This window comes from Leuresthes tenuis, unplaced genomic scaffold (genome assembly GCF_036924035.1).
Source record: "Leuresthes tenuis unplaced genomic scaffold, fLeuTen1.0.hap1 SCAF_2, whole genome shotgun sequence".
Lineage (NCBI taxonomy): Eukaryota > Metazoa > Chordata > Actinopteri > Atheriniformes > Atherinopsidae > Leuresthes > Leuresthes tenuis.
Window position 1 is genome coordinate 10,735,225 of NW_027325356.1, and position 12,756 is coordinate 10,747,980.

General features: G+C 39.1%; 4 protein-coding genes across 5 annotated transcripts; 3 read left to right on the forward strand and 1 right to left on the reverse strand.

Moving 5' to 3' along the window:
* Positions 1 to 480: 480 nt before the first annotated feature.
* sdr42e1 (short chain dehydrogenase/reductase family 42E, member 1) lies at positions 481 to 3,438 on the reverse strand. Of its 2 annotated transcripts, none has more exons than XM_072380169.1 (3): positions 3,350 to 3,438; positions 2,126 to 2,196; positions 481 to 1,896 (listed from the first exon to the last, which is right to left on the reverse strand). In XM_072380169.1, the coding sequence occupies exons 2-3, from the start codon at positions 2,185 to 2,187 to the stop codon at positions 795 to 797; spliced, it is 1,164 nt and encodes a 387-aa protein (XP_072236270.1). In that variant the 5' UTR covers positions 2,188 to 2,196; positions 3,350 to 3,438; the 3' UTR covers positions 481 to 794. The 2 variants fall into 2 exon arrangements, with proteins under 2 accessions (XP_072236270.1, XP_072236271.1); XM_072380170.1 differs by having other exon boundaries at positions 2,126 to 2,202; positions 3,352 to 3,427.
* A 684-nt stretch (positions 3,439 to 4,122) lies between these two features.
* Positions 4,123 to 6,411, forward strand: LOC140301618 (arylamine N-acetyltransferase, pineal gland isozyme NAT-10-like). Its single transcript, XM_072380172.1, has 2 exons — positions 4,123 to 4,206; positions 4,805 to 6,411. The coding sequence occupies exon 2, from the start codon at positions 4,810 to 4,812 to the stop codon at positions 5,680 to 5,682; it is 873 nt and encodes a 290-aa protein (XP_072236273.1). The 5' UTR covers positions 4,123 to 4,206; positions 4,805 to 4,809; the 3' UTR covers positions 5,683 to 6,411.
* Positions 6,412 to 7,110: 699 nt separating this feature from the next.
* LOC140301617 (arylamine N-acetyltransferase, pineal gland isozyme NAT-10-like) lies at positions 7,111 to 8,613 on the forward strand. The gene is made up of 2 exons (XM_072380171.1): positions 7,111 to 7,228; positions 7,440 to 8,613. The coding sequence occupies exon 2, from the start codon at positions 7,445 to 7,447 to the stop codon at positions 8,315 to 8,317; it is 873 nt and encodes a 290-aa protein (XP_072236272.1). The 5' UTR covers positions 7,111 to 7,228; positions 7,440 to 7,444; the 3' UTR covers positions 8,318 to 8,613.
* Positions 8,614 to 10,194: 1,581 nt separating this feature from the next.
* cnep1r1 (CTD nuclear envelope phosphatase 1 regulatory subunit 1) lies at positions 10,195 to 12,715 on the forward strand. Its single transcript, XM_072381209.1, has 6 exons — positions 10,195 to 10,263; positions 10,854 to 10,925; positions 11,362 to 11,435; positions 11,916 to 12,025; positions 12,155 to 12,209; positions 12,319 to 12,715. Exons 1-6 carry the CDS (start codon positions 10,239 to 10,241, stop codon positions 12,358 to 12,360), a joined length of 378 nt encoding a protein of 125 aa, XP_072237310.1. The 5' UTR covers positions 10,195 to 10,238; the 3' UTR covers positions 12,361 to 12,715.
* The last annotated feature ends 41 nt before the right edge of the window (positions 12,716 to 12,756 follow it).

Below are 12,756 nucleotides of genomic sequence, written 5' to 3' on the forward strand. Positions count from 1 at the left end.
CCTCACAAAACACGCCTCACCTGGTCCGACTCCTTCTACAGCAGCAATAGGCTGCAGTCAACTGGCATTATGGAGGGCAAAAGCACCTAAAACTCCAGTTGATCCAGCTTTTTTGTCTAATATGCAAACATAATCTCAGGATTGTGCACAGCTATCAAAGCTAATTAAAAATCCCACGAATGCCGAATAAATACGCTCATAATGGGCTGCAAAACAATATGCAACTACGGTTTCAAGCAGAACTGAACTCAATGTAAAGTGTATGAGTGGCTTAAAGAGAAGCAAGCTCAGGAGTGGTGAGCAAAAAAATATTATGACAACAAACAGAGCTCATGGTTAAGAGTGTATTTGGTTTATTATTGGTCTTCATTATGAAACTAGGTCTACCAAACCTTTATCAACATGAAATTATTCTGAGTTAGATTTCTTTAAAGATTATTTAACTTACTGAGTTTTAAAAATAAAAATCCACAGTAAAGATTTGACACTTTTATCAGGTTTTATTTCTTTTATTAGATACAGTTTTTTAAAGACAGCGCAAAATGTATTATGTAGTAAGTTATTGTGGATCCTTATTCTTACAGATTTTTCTTAAAACGTGAACTGTTGTAAGAAAAAGAGGTAGCATTTGTAGAGTCTTTAAAAAGAACACAGACTGGTCTCAGTTTAAAAGTGCATGGATGTGGTCAGAGTTTAGGTGGTTCAGATTAAGGAAAAACAAACTAAACTATCTATTCATGAGGAAATCTTAATTTGACCTCAGGATGATTTTTTCCCTTCAGTTTAGCTTCTCATCAACTGCCAACGACTGGCAGAAAAGATAGAGCCACAGCAACGAGGGCAGAAACAAACAGGATGTCCAGGAGCAATCTGATGCTAAGGGAGCTGTGACATTTCCTCCCATGGCCTCTGCTTCTGAACCATTGCACCACCTCATCCAGATTGCGCTCCTGTGGCTCATAACCGAGCTCCGCTTTGGCTTTTCCCATGCTGAAGTAATGCGTAACACCGGTTTTATACACCTCTGTACGTGTCAGCAGCGGTTGGAAGTTGTAGAAGGGGCCGATGAGGTGGTGAATCATTTCTGTGAGAAAGGCACAAAAGTAAACAAGAGAGACAGGAAGGCGCAGTTTGGGGAAAGGATAGCCGAGGCCTTCCACCAGAGGTCTGAAGAATTCAAAATTGTTGACGGGCCTGCCATCTGAGATGAAGTAGGCCTGGCCAGCAGAGCGGTGCTGCTTCTCCGGGGTCAGAGCCTCTGCAGCCAGCTTGTGTGCTGAAACCAGGTTGTCCACATGGACAAACTCCACCAGACTCTTGGGGTTACCATAAACAAACCTGAAGATGCCACTCTCTATGTATCCAACTATCCTGGGCAGGTGCCTCTGCTCTCCAGGCCCATAGATACCTGCTGGGCGCAGGGCACAGGTTCTCAGCACCCCAGAGCTGCCCCTCAGTGCTGTGCCGTTGGCTTTTAGCACTGCCATCTCAGCCAGGGACTTGGTTCTGGAGTAGTGGTCAGGGTGAAGATGGAGGGGTAGATAGGGGAGGCTTTCATCCCCGTTCTCTATTTCTTGGCCTCCGAAGACCACGTTGAAGGTGCTGGTGTAAACCAGCCTGGACACTCCATGCTGGATGCAAGCCTTCAGGATGTTCTGAGTGCCTTGAACATTGACTGCCTCAATCAGATCCCTATTCAGCTGCTCCCTACCGGACATGCCGTATGAGGCAATGTGGAACACACAGTCCACACCAGTGGACATGGCCTTCTCGATTTGTGCATATTCCCGTATGTCACCTTGCAGAAAAACGATGTTCTCGGGCACTTCTTGGCTTGGAGGGGCCGTGTCAAACAGAACGACTTTGGCTCCCTTGTCATGCAATGCACAAGCAAGGCTGTAAATAAACAAACTATTAAAAGGTATAAAAGACTCCATTTTCATTTAATATTGTGTAATTCGAATCTATGACAAAAGTTGCTTGATGCTCAAAGAGCCACAATAACATAGAAAACTGGCATAACATCGCCACCTTGTGGTCATACAGAAATACTGCACAAGGCAACTCTTCAACGGTAACTGGACTGATAGAAACATTCTGAGTAATCACATGAGAATGTTCTTACCGATAACCAAAATAGCCACATCCTCCAGTTACCAAAAACCTGTTTGTACGTGTGTTTTCCATTGCGAGAGTGAGTACCTGTGATGTTATAAGATTATGGTTAATGAGGAGAACAAGTTTTAAGAAGTGCAAACAAAAGCAGACTCATAAACACACACACACACACAAACTGTGCTTTATCCAGAGAACAATTTGTAACTAAACAGTTGTTGCTGTGTCCCATTCCAAATCAAATTAAGAGCAAAGTCAATCTTTTTATTGAAACAAAGAGTCTTCAATTCAAATGTATATCTCCTCTAGTTGGGGTATCATCTCTCTTGTCTTTATATTTTAATCTGCATAGAAAAAAATAATATAGTTTTTCTCATATGTGGAAAACTTTAGGTTCTCCATAAAAAGACTGACTTGTTAAAACTACTTAAATCGAGTTGATGGGTTGTTTTCTAGATTTTCCCAAGGATTATTTTAAAGTTCCTTTAATTTTTTTCTCCTGAAAAGATTGATTAATTGCAGGCATATAGGCCTACAAACTAATGATTGTACATTTAATCTCCTAAAAACAAAGCCATACTTTTAACTGGCTGTAATAGCAAGGTACATTCAGATGTAATAGTCTCACTTAAGGTGCATTAGTAAAATCTAAAGCAATCCAATGCAACAGCTCGGCCATCATCATACTCTCATGAGGCTTTTTTCATTTATTTTACCCATGTTGTGTGCTATGGAATGAACCGAAATACTAAACATGTGATCATTATTAAAAAAGTGAGGATAAAGTATTATTGATTGTATTTAAATTGATTGCTGTACAGAATTCACCCAAACACCAAATGAGTCATTATGATTTTGGGGATCTTGAATAAACATTTCAATTAAATCATTTTAAAAAAAATAGCGATTGGTGACAAAAGAAATTGACCACATTTAGCTCCGATCGGCTTAAACGTGCTCACATTGATTTTAAAAGAGAGCAGGGAGGGTTCAGAGAGTTGGTATCAAATGACCATGTTATCAAAGTGCAAACACTACCCCTGTGCATTCTGTGTAGTAATACATTATAGCATATATGATAGTTTCTCACTCGCTTTGCCTAACGATTTAGATTTGACAGCATGTCGTTTCTAATTGTGCCACAAATGAGCATAAATGCGCGACATGCTCGCACTTTAGCTCCCACCCTGCACCCTGTACTGTCAGCTAACTCGAGTATTCATGAAAGGGACCAACCTCCTCCTAAGTCAGGAACAAAACGTGAGAAATACTCGTCTTTTATCACACATTCAACCCGCACCGATGCACCGGACAGAAAGAGTTTCTGCTTCCTGCATTCGGTGGTTGTTGCGTTTTCACGCAGGAAAACACAGGAAATGCACACAAAATGTTTCACAATGAACAGCATAAATTCACCAGCAACTGATTTTGCTGAAACGCAAAAAGGTAAAAAAACTGAATACATCTAAATAATGGAGGTGTATTATACTCATAATTTATAACTTGTCTGATTAAACATCACCCTAATTGGACCAATTATCTGTGTCTATGCTTTTGTTTTAAGGGAAACACCGGAAGCTGTATTCTTCCTCCAGTAAGTTTTGCAACTTCCGGGATGACGCAAATTCAGAATAAAAGCGGATTTTTTTTTTTTCCTGCAGTTTTAGTTGTGAAATGTTGGAGTTGATAGTACCGTTTTGATAACCAACAGTATATTACGAAAGTAATTGAACTGTTATTCTGTTTTCAATGATAACTTTTTTTTTAGAAATAAAAGTTTAATATCTACAATCGTACTGCGTTCTGGCACTTCTACAGAAAGCAAGTATTTTAATTTAATCACAAGTTCATAATGAACTTTTCCACAGGTACAATCTATTAAACACCATAAGATGCAACAATATAACTAAAAAATACTTGTGGCTGCTGTGGCAGTTTTTGATTGACAGCGCCCCCTGTTGATGATACTTGTGCTCTAAATAACTTTTTAGCCAGCCGCCGAGAAACTGGAAGGAAGCCACGCCGTGTTGCGTTATCGGCTCTAAACCGTGACAACTCACACAAAGTTGCAGGTTACATCACTGCCTAAAGGTAAGAGATCTGTTTTCCAACCCCGGTCCAAGTTATTTAAGATGGATCGATGAACTGAAGGGTGCTATGTAGCCAGCGCTGAGGGGCGAGGCTTCTGAGTTTCAATACTGTTTTTCTCAAGTTTAAGGTGAACAACTTGGAAATTAATGTTTGTAGTTTATTTTTACATGGACGAAAAGAAATACACAACAACTTTTACCTCCACATTATTTTCCAGTATGGCGCCATTAGGTATGCAGCTTTCAGGAAATCAACTGTCAACAGTCCTTATGAAAGTTACATAAAGCTAGATAAATAACGAACCAAACCCCGGTGACGGTAAATTGTTTTATGTAAGCAGATAATCATTACAAACATTTTAGATGCAAATGTGGAAACATTATCCTTGTCGTATATGAGCAGAAAATGACAAAACCTAACTTTGTTGTTTTGCTTTGAGATAGTTGAGATGACCTTGAAATAAATAATAAATTTGAATCAGATACTGGGCTGGCCTTTGGTGTGCAACATGTTTATTTATTTAGAAAATTATGTCATATTCTGCAGCCTCTTGAAAACATAGTCTTAAATTCCTGCAATATCCTGCAGGAATTTACAGGCAAAATGAATTTGGGGGAGTACTTCCAAAGGATTGGTTTCCATGGCTCTTATGATAAAGCGGACCTTGCAACGCTGAAGCTGATACACAAACTGCACGTCATGTCCATCCCGTTTGAAAATCTCAGCATTCACTGTGGCGAGAGGATCACCATGGACCTTGAGGTGATTTTCAATAAGATATTGAGGAGCAGCCGTGGAGGCTGGTGCCTTGAGAACAACTTCCTGTTTGGATGGGTGCTGAGAGAAATGGGCTTCAACACTACAACACTGAGCTCAAGAGTTTTCAACAGTATCCTCAACAACTTCGGCCCTCTTGATTCTCACCTCATTAACAAAATCATCATTGATGGGAAGGCTTACATAGCAGATGTAAGCTTTGGGGTGTCATCTCAGGTACGGGAGCCGCTGGAGCTCATCTCTGAAAAGGACCAACCTCAGGCAGCGGGTGTGTTTCGCCTCGTTGAGAAGGAGGACATCTGGGTGCTGGAGAAGACTGGTAGAAAACCAGAGGTTGTTAATCCAGAATTTGCTCAGTCTAGTTTAGTGAACAGGAAGGCGACAAAGCAGATCTATTGCTTCACTTTGGAGCCTCGTGCGGCAGAGCATTTCATTGATAAGAGCGACAGACTCCAAACAGACCCTGCCTCGTTATTCACCAACAAGTCCATCTGCTCTTTGCAAACACCAACAGGATTCAAAGCTCTGATTGGCTGGACCTACAGTGAGGTTACCTACAAACCTGAGGAAGGCGTGGATGTATTAGACATGAGGGATATAACTGATGATGAGATAGAACAAGTTCTGAGGGAACAGTTCAATATAAAGCTGCAGAGCAAGCTGAAACCTGTCAACAACACATCATTTTACACACTCTGAATAGGTCTTCACTGAGGGCTCGCTTAGAAATCATGAACTCGTTAGATAGTAGCTGTTTTCATTCGTGTATCTGTAGCTGAACATATATTATAGCATTTTAAAGTATTTATTTTATAGTATAAGTATTTATTCTATAGTATTTGTACATTAGTTAAAGGTAGCTGAAAGTGTGACAAATAACTGACAAAACTGACACTTCCTGTGTAGTAATGTTCACTAACTTAATAGTTATTTTACAATACTGAGCATTCCAATGTTTATTGTGTTTTAAAAGTTGGTTTGAATTGTATCTTCTATTGCTATTCGTAAGTATTAACCATTTTAACTTTATTTATCTCTATTAAACATGGCTGAGCCTTGTACAAGGGCTGATAACAGCTCTATTATCACTTCACACATGCAGTTGTAACACGTGCTCCATTCCTCCTCTCAAGCAAAAAAAGAAGGCCTCCAGCTGGCAGAGGGACACGTCTTTTTTGTAGGCACACAAAGTCAGTTCTTTGTCAAGATAATGCAGCCTAAACTGTGCTGTTTATCTGACTATTGTATGTGTACAACCACTGCTGGAGTGTTATTATAATAAATTTACTTTGCTAATGATTTACTGTGTGAATGTGGCTTGCTGTTATTGACATGGTATAGATGTGACCATCTACTCGCTCTACATGAAAGTACAGATTACAAGTCGTAATACTTGTTTCCCTCCATTAAATGCCCCTTTTGATTCTTGGCGTCTTATCTGTTGTTGTTTTTTTGCATTTCTTTGGGTGTCGCTGCACAAAGCCAAACACCAACCTAACAAATTCTCCTTGGTCATCTTAAAGGGACCTCTGTCTTCATATTAGGCAAATTTGAGTAAAATAGCTACTTCCCCATATAGTGAACAATGTGGGAATGAACTCTGGTCTTGGAAGTCTGACACTAGCGATCGGAGGGTTGTTCAGAGGGATAATGACTATAAACTAAAGGTATAGTCTGTTTAAACCAGAGCCGTAGTTACAGTGTACTTGTTAGATTATGTTTCTTTCAAACACATTAAAGGAAAAGAAAAACACATATTAACTATCATTAGCCACCATTAAGCTTGGGCCCCTATCAGATCTAATAAGAGTGGTAGAGAGTAAAGTGAACAAAGGATGGGTGTGTTTGTATTGCTTATGAACTCTATGTTCTTCTTCTGGACAGAAGAGTGTGTTATTTCATCATCCAAAAGGCATATAATCACATTTTATGGGTACTGTCTGCCATGGAGAATTATCAAAGTTGTATTAAAGTCTGAAGTCTCAAGCTTCAGAAAATCTACAGGCTAAACAGAGGGTAGTCCAAAGAAAACTTGTTGTTTGTGCATTATCTGTTTGGTACATGTCATACTTTCCTTTGAATCACATGGTTAGGCAAATGATCAACTGAGACCAGGATTGTGAAATATAGTTGCTCAATTCCTTTAGTCAAATCTCTTGAGTTCTCGTGAAGCAAAAAGCTCTGCTGTCTTTTCTTTGTTTCTTGCTTCTGTATACGAATGCTCAATTTTGATTGCTTAAACTAGGTAAGGTTTAATCTTTTTTAAATGCTTTTCATACACTTCATTTACAGATTTGCACTGAATGCAGCTAAACAGCAGTGTTCAAATATGCCTTGATCAGAAAGAGTGGTGGGGGCTTTTGTAAGCTTTGGGGACACTGAGATGGCTTAACAACTGTATGTGTAAGTGTGGAACAAATGAGAACGAAATTAATGGAATGTCCTGCATTTTACAGGCAAAATGAATTTGGGGGAGTACTTCCAAAGGATTGGTTTCCATGGCTCTTATGATAAAGCGGACCTTGCAACGCTGAAGCTGATACACAAACTGCACGTCATGTCCATCCCGTTTGAAAATCTCAGCATTCACTGTGGCGAGAGGATCACCATGGACCTTGAGGTGATTTTCAATAAGATAGTGAGGAGCAGCCGTGGAGGCTGGTGCCTCGAGAGCAACTTCCTGTTTGGATGGGTGCTGAGAGAAATGGGCTTCAACACTACAGCCTTGGGAGCGAGAGTTTTCAACAGTATCCTCAACAACTTTGGTCTCGAGGAGAGTCATCACATTAATATGGTTAGAATCGATGGGAAGGCTTACATAGCAGATGTAAGCTTTGGGGTATCATCTCAAGTGTGGGAACCACTGGAGCTCATCTCTGGAAAGGACCAACCTCAGGCAGCGGGTGTGTTTCGCCTTTTAGACAAGGGGGACATCTGGGTGTTTGAAAAAACTGGTAGAAAACCAAAGGTTGTTAATCCAGAATTTGCACAATCCAGTTTACTGGACAAGAAGGTGACAAAGCAGATCTACTGCTTCACGTTGGAGCCTCGTGTGGCAGAGCATTTCTTTGAGAAAAACCATACACTTCAAACAGATCCAACCTCTCTGTTCACCAACAAGTCCATCTGCTCTTTGCAAACACCAGTGGGATTCAAAGCTCTGGTTGGCTGGACCTACAGTGAGGTTAGCTACAAACCTGAGGAAGGCGTGGATGTATTAGACATGAGGGATATAACTGATGATGAGATAGAACAAGTTCTGAGGGAACAGTTCAATATAAATCTGCAGAGCAAGCTGAAACCTGTCAACAACAAGGCAGATTACACACTCTGAACACATCCTCACTGAGGGATCATTTCAAAAACATCAAATCCTTTACTTGTTTTTTTTTTCTGTAATAAATTTGTACCAAACTGTATTACACTTGTAACATGAAGTACGTTATTTCAAAGTATATCTTTTAAGAATTATGATAATCTGTTTACGAATTATGGGACAATTACACTTTGGTGGAAGAAAAATAACCAAAAAAAACCTGATTATTATTGTGTATTCACTTGTGTGTTTGTCATCTAAAAATATTCGTTATTATTCTGTGTACTCACTCATTGAATATAATTTTTCTTGGATTTTAAGAGTGTTGTTGTTTTATTTGATCTTGAAACACAGGTCATCCTGAAATAAGAGCACTATTATCAGTCGAAACAAACAGATTTGGGTAACGTGTTTACCTACTCACCGTCAAAAAATGAAAGCCTCCAACTGACAGAGCGCCAAATCTTCTTTTTGGACACACAAAGCTAGTTCTCAAGCCAACATCAACAAGTGTTACATCAAGCAGCCTAAACTGTGGTGTTGCATTGTATGCAAAACTACTGTTTGAGTCTTATTATAATAACTTTGTTTTTATTACTTACTTTCCTGATGATGTACTGTTAAGATATTGCATGCTGTTATAAAAACTGTTTTATGACCACTTACTTGACAAGAAAGCAGAGATTACTAAATGTTTTTCTTGAAGATATGTGTGACCTCCGTTTGACATCTCATGGGCTGTTTTTGCGTTTCTCTGGGTGTGGCTACGCACAGTTAAACACCACCCAAGAAAATTCTCCCTGGTCTTAAGAGGCCTTCTCACTTGATAACAGGCAATTGAGAACATAACAGCCACCTTCCATCCGCCTGTTCAATGAGGAAATGAACTTTGCTCTTGAGAGATTCATGCTAGCATTCAGAAGCATCTTGATACTGCTAATAGCTAAAAACGTAGTTGGTTTGAACCAGAATTTCATAGAAAATAAAGTGATTTTAAAAAAAACTCACATTAACTACCATTAAGCGCCATAAACTAGTGTTCATACCAGACCTCATAAGACTGTTGCAAATGATTGAGAATGATGAACTGAGGCAGAGTGTGCTTTTATTGTTTATAGATTCCATGTTTCTCTTCTAAAGAAGAGAACAAGGTTTCCAAAAAATGTAATCATATTTGATGGATATAATTTGCCTTCAGGTATTAATAAGGTTGTTCTAAAATCAAAAGTCAGCAGCTGAAGGAAAACTCTTTGTCACATTCATAGTAATCCAACCAGACTTTGTTGCTGTGTTTGTACAGTACCCGTTGGTTAATTGTGTAATCTTTTCCTTAGGGTATCACATAGGGTTAGACAACTAACTCAAACATTGTCAGGTATCACACAAAGTCAACACTTTCATAGCCGGAAATTCTACAGGAACAAAAAGTTTTGTTGTTTTTTTCTGTTTCTTGCTTCTATGTCAGAATACAATATTTTTGATCTCTCAGACTATGACCGAGTATGACTGTTTTTTTTAAAGGATATTTCATTTTTCACATTAGGCTTTTTGTAAGCTTTGAGGCAACAGAGTGCGCTACAATTTTTGCATGTAAGAAATAGGCCAAATAAATCCCTGCAATATGTTGCATTTTACAGACAAAATTAGTTTGTAGGAGTACCTTACTTTGTTTTTGTTATTTGCTAAAAGAATTGAACAAATGTAATGACCTTCTGGAGCAACGTAGAGGAGTGCAAGATTTGAGAAACAGCGTCACCTTTGGCTTGTTAGAGGCTATGTGAAACTTTTATAAATCAAGATGGAGGGTTCTTCGTGTTATTTTCATCCAATCAAATTTTAGTTTCGCACTTAGCCGATATTGATTGGTCTGTAGGCCTGTCACTCAGCTAAGGGGAACCTCAGTCACAGCCAACAGCAGGAAGCTGTAGTCGGCTAAGAAATGAACTCCCTGGAGCAGGCCGAAGGTAACAAATACACTAAACAACTCAAAATACAACATTTTAAATTTTGCCTGAGCCTTGTAACTGCAGTATTAAAATGAGGTCAAAAGAAAGGTCGTTAGCTGTTACTAAAAAGTAAGGCGTACCGTTACGTTAACTGTCTAATTCGCTTGCTACATGTAGCATACTTGCTAGCCTGCCTGATAAATTTATTTGTTGAAGTGTTTGTAGGTTTGGTTTACATATGTTTTTTTTTCAATAATAGTGAGCTGATAGCGCTGCTGTCAGTGATAGGCATTACATTTGTCATATAACCAGTGCATTTGTGAGTCCTAGCTCATTGAGGACATTAAAAACTGCTCTCAGTAACGGTTCCCCTCTAGTTTTCGGTTTCCTTGAAATAACCATTTAGATACAAAACAGGCTAAGACTCAACCTTCCAGCTGATGTTGACAATGATATAAAAAATTCAGTTGTATGGCAGTCGGTCGTTGAATTGGACGCGTATAGAAATGGATGAATGGATGAACTGATGGATGGATGGGAAGAAAGATGGAAAGGCTGAAACGTACTGCATTTAAACGCTGTATTTAATGTGGTAATTCTTTCAATAGACCTGAAGGCCTTTGAGAGAAGACTGACAGAGTATGTCTCCTGTTTACAACCTGCAACAGGCAGGTGGAGAAGTGAGTAACCATTAATGGTGAATGTCATAATAGTGGATGGCATGATGCTGCTTGTATTTGCCAAATGCACGTTGTGTTAATGTATTTTTCTCTTTGTTAACATAAACCCTACTTCCAGTATCAGATTAAAGAATGAGAATTCAAAAAGTCTTCACAGGCATGAAAGTTTGAAAAAAATATTAATATGCCAAAGTGTGTTTTGTGTCCAAATATCTAGACTGCATACACTAAATGGCAGCATGAACATTAAAACGAAATCAAGATTGGTATAATGATTGATTACAATCTGTATGTAATTCATGTGTATGCATGCTCATGTGGTTGCATATGGTACATGTCAGTTATGCTAACCTGGTAGCAATACTTGTAACTTGTCAATTATACTGGTTAAAGAGCTAATGTATTAATTCATTGTTGTTCTCTTTTCTTGTTTCAGTGATTCTCATAGTGGTGTCTGTCTGTACAGCCACTGGGGCTTGGAACTGGTTAATAGACCCTGACACACAGAAGGTATGGTTTTAATGAAAAAGCAAGCCAAATTGTGGAAACTCGACCACGGACAGATAATGTTTGTTTTGTTATTTTGTTAATGGTAGAAAGAAAATGCATGTGAAAACTGCTTTTCTAACCCTACTCCAATGACAATGCTAAATGATTTGTACATAATGGTGCATGCCAAAGGATTTTAATTCAATATGAGTACTTAAACTGTGTAATTAGAAAACGTGCCCATATCCAAACTGAGCCCAGGCAGGTTTCAGCAGAATTTACATAGAGACCTGAGCTATCCTGAAAAATGGCAGCCCATGCTTGATTTTTGTCAAGCAGGGGAAAACAAAGCAAAACCTTATGGTTGAAGCATACAGTCCTTCTAATGTTTTCTGTTTTGTCGCAGTTTGTTTACATTTATTTACATTAATTAGATATGCCTTGTAAATGTGAATGTTTTGCTATTAAAATTGACGTGTCCCCCCCCCCTTTGTTCGGCAGGTTTCTTTCTTGTCATCACTTTGGAATCATCCCTTCTTCACCATCAGCTGCGTCACTCTAATAGCTCTCTTTTTCGCGGGGATACACAAACGAGTCGTGGCACCGTCGATGTATCCTTTGTGTGGCGTGCTAAATGTCAACTGGTGTGCTTAATCTGGTTTATGAATTAAACAGTGACACGAAAACCATTTATTCCCCTCCAGGTTGCTGGTTATTATCTTTGACCTTTGCCCCTTCAGAATCGCTGCTCGCTGCCGCACTGTTTTAGCAGAATACAACATGTCTTGTGACGATGTGAGTTTACATCTCTTTTTTTGCTCTTGCGACCTCCACTGTTTCTTGTCAATTTGTGCACATTTTTAAACGTGTTTTTCTTTTTTAAAAACCCATCTTTTTGTTTTAGACGGGGAAGCTCATTCTCAAACCACGACCTAACATCCAGTAACTACTGTCCCGGTGCTCTCTGTTGAGTCTTTTGATAGTCCCAGACCACTCAGTGTCCCCAGTCCTGCGGATGGCCTGATCAACACAGAGAGGAACGGCGCTGAGGTGGATTTTTTTTCTTTCTTTTTTCATCATGCATTTGAAACAAAGAAATGAACTGATGGAACCTTTTAACTGTATTGCTGTGTGGATTTCACCATTAAAGCTGCTGATCTGCTCACTTAATCTTTGATGTATTTTACACATTAAATAACAGTGCAGATGTTTATCTCTGTTTCCGATGTTCAGCATGTATTTTATCGATATGTCTATTTTTAAAGTTATTTACCCAATAAATACACCTGGTGTGAGACTGACTCTGGTGTCTTATATTTCTGTGTCGCTGGGGTTCGCTTAG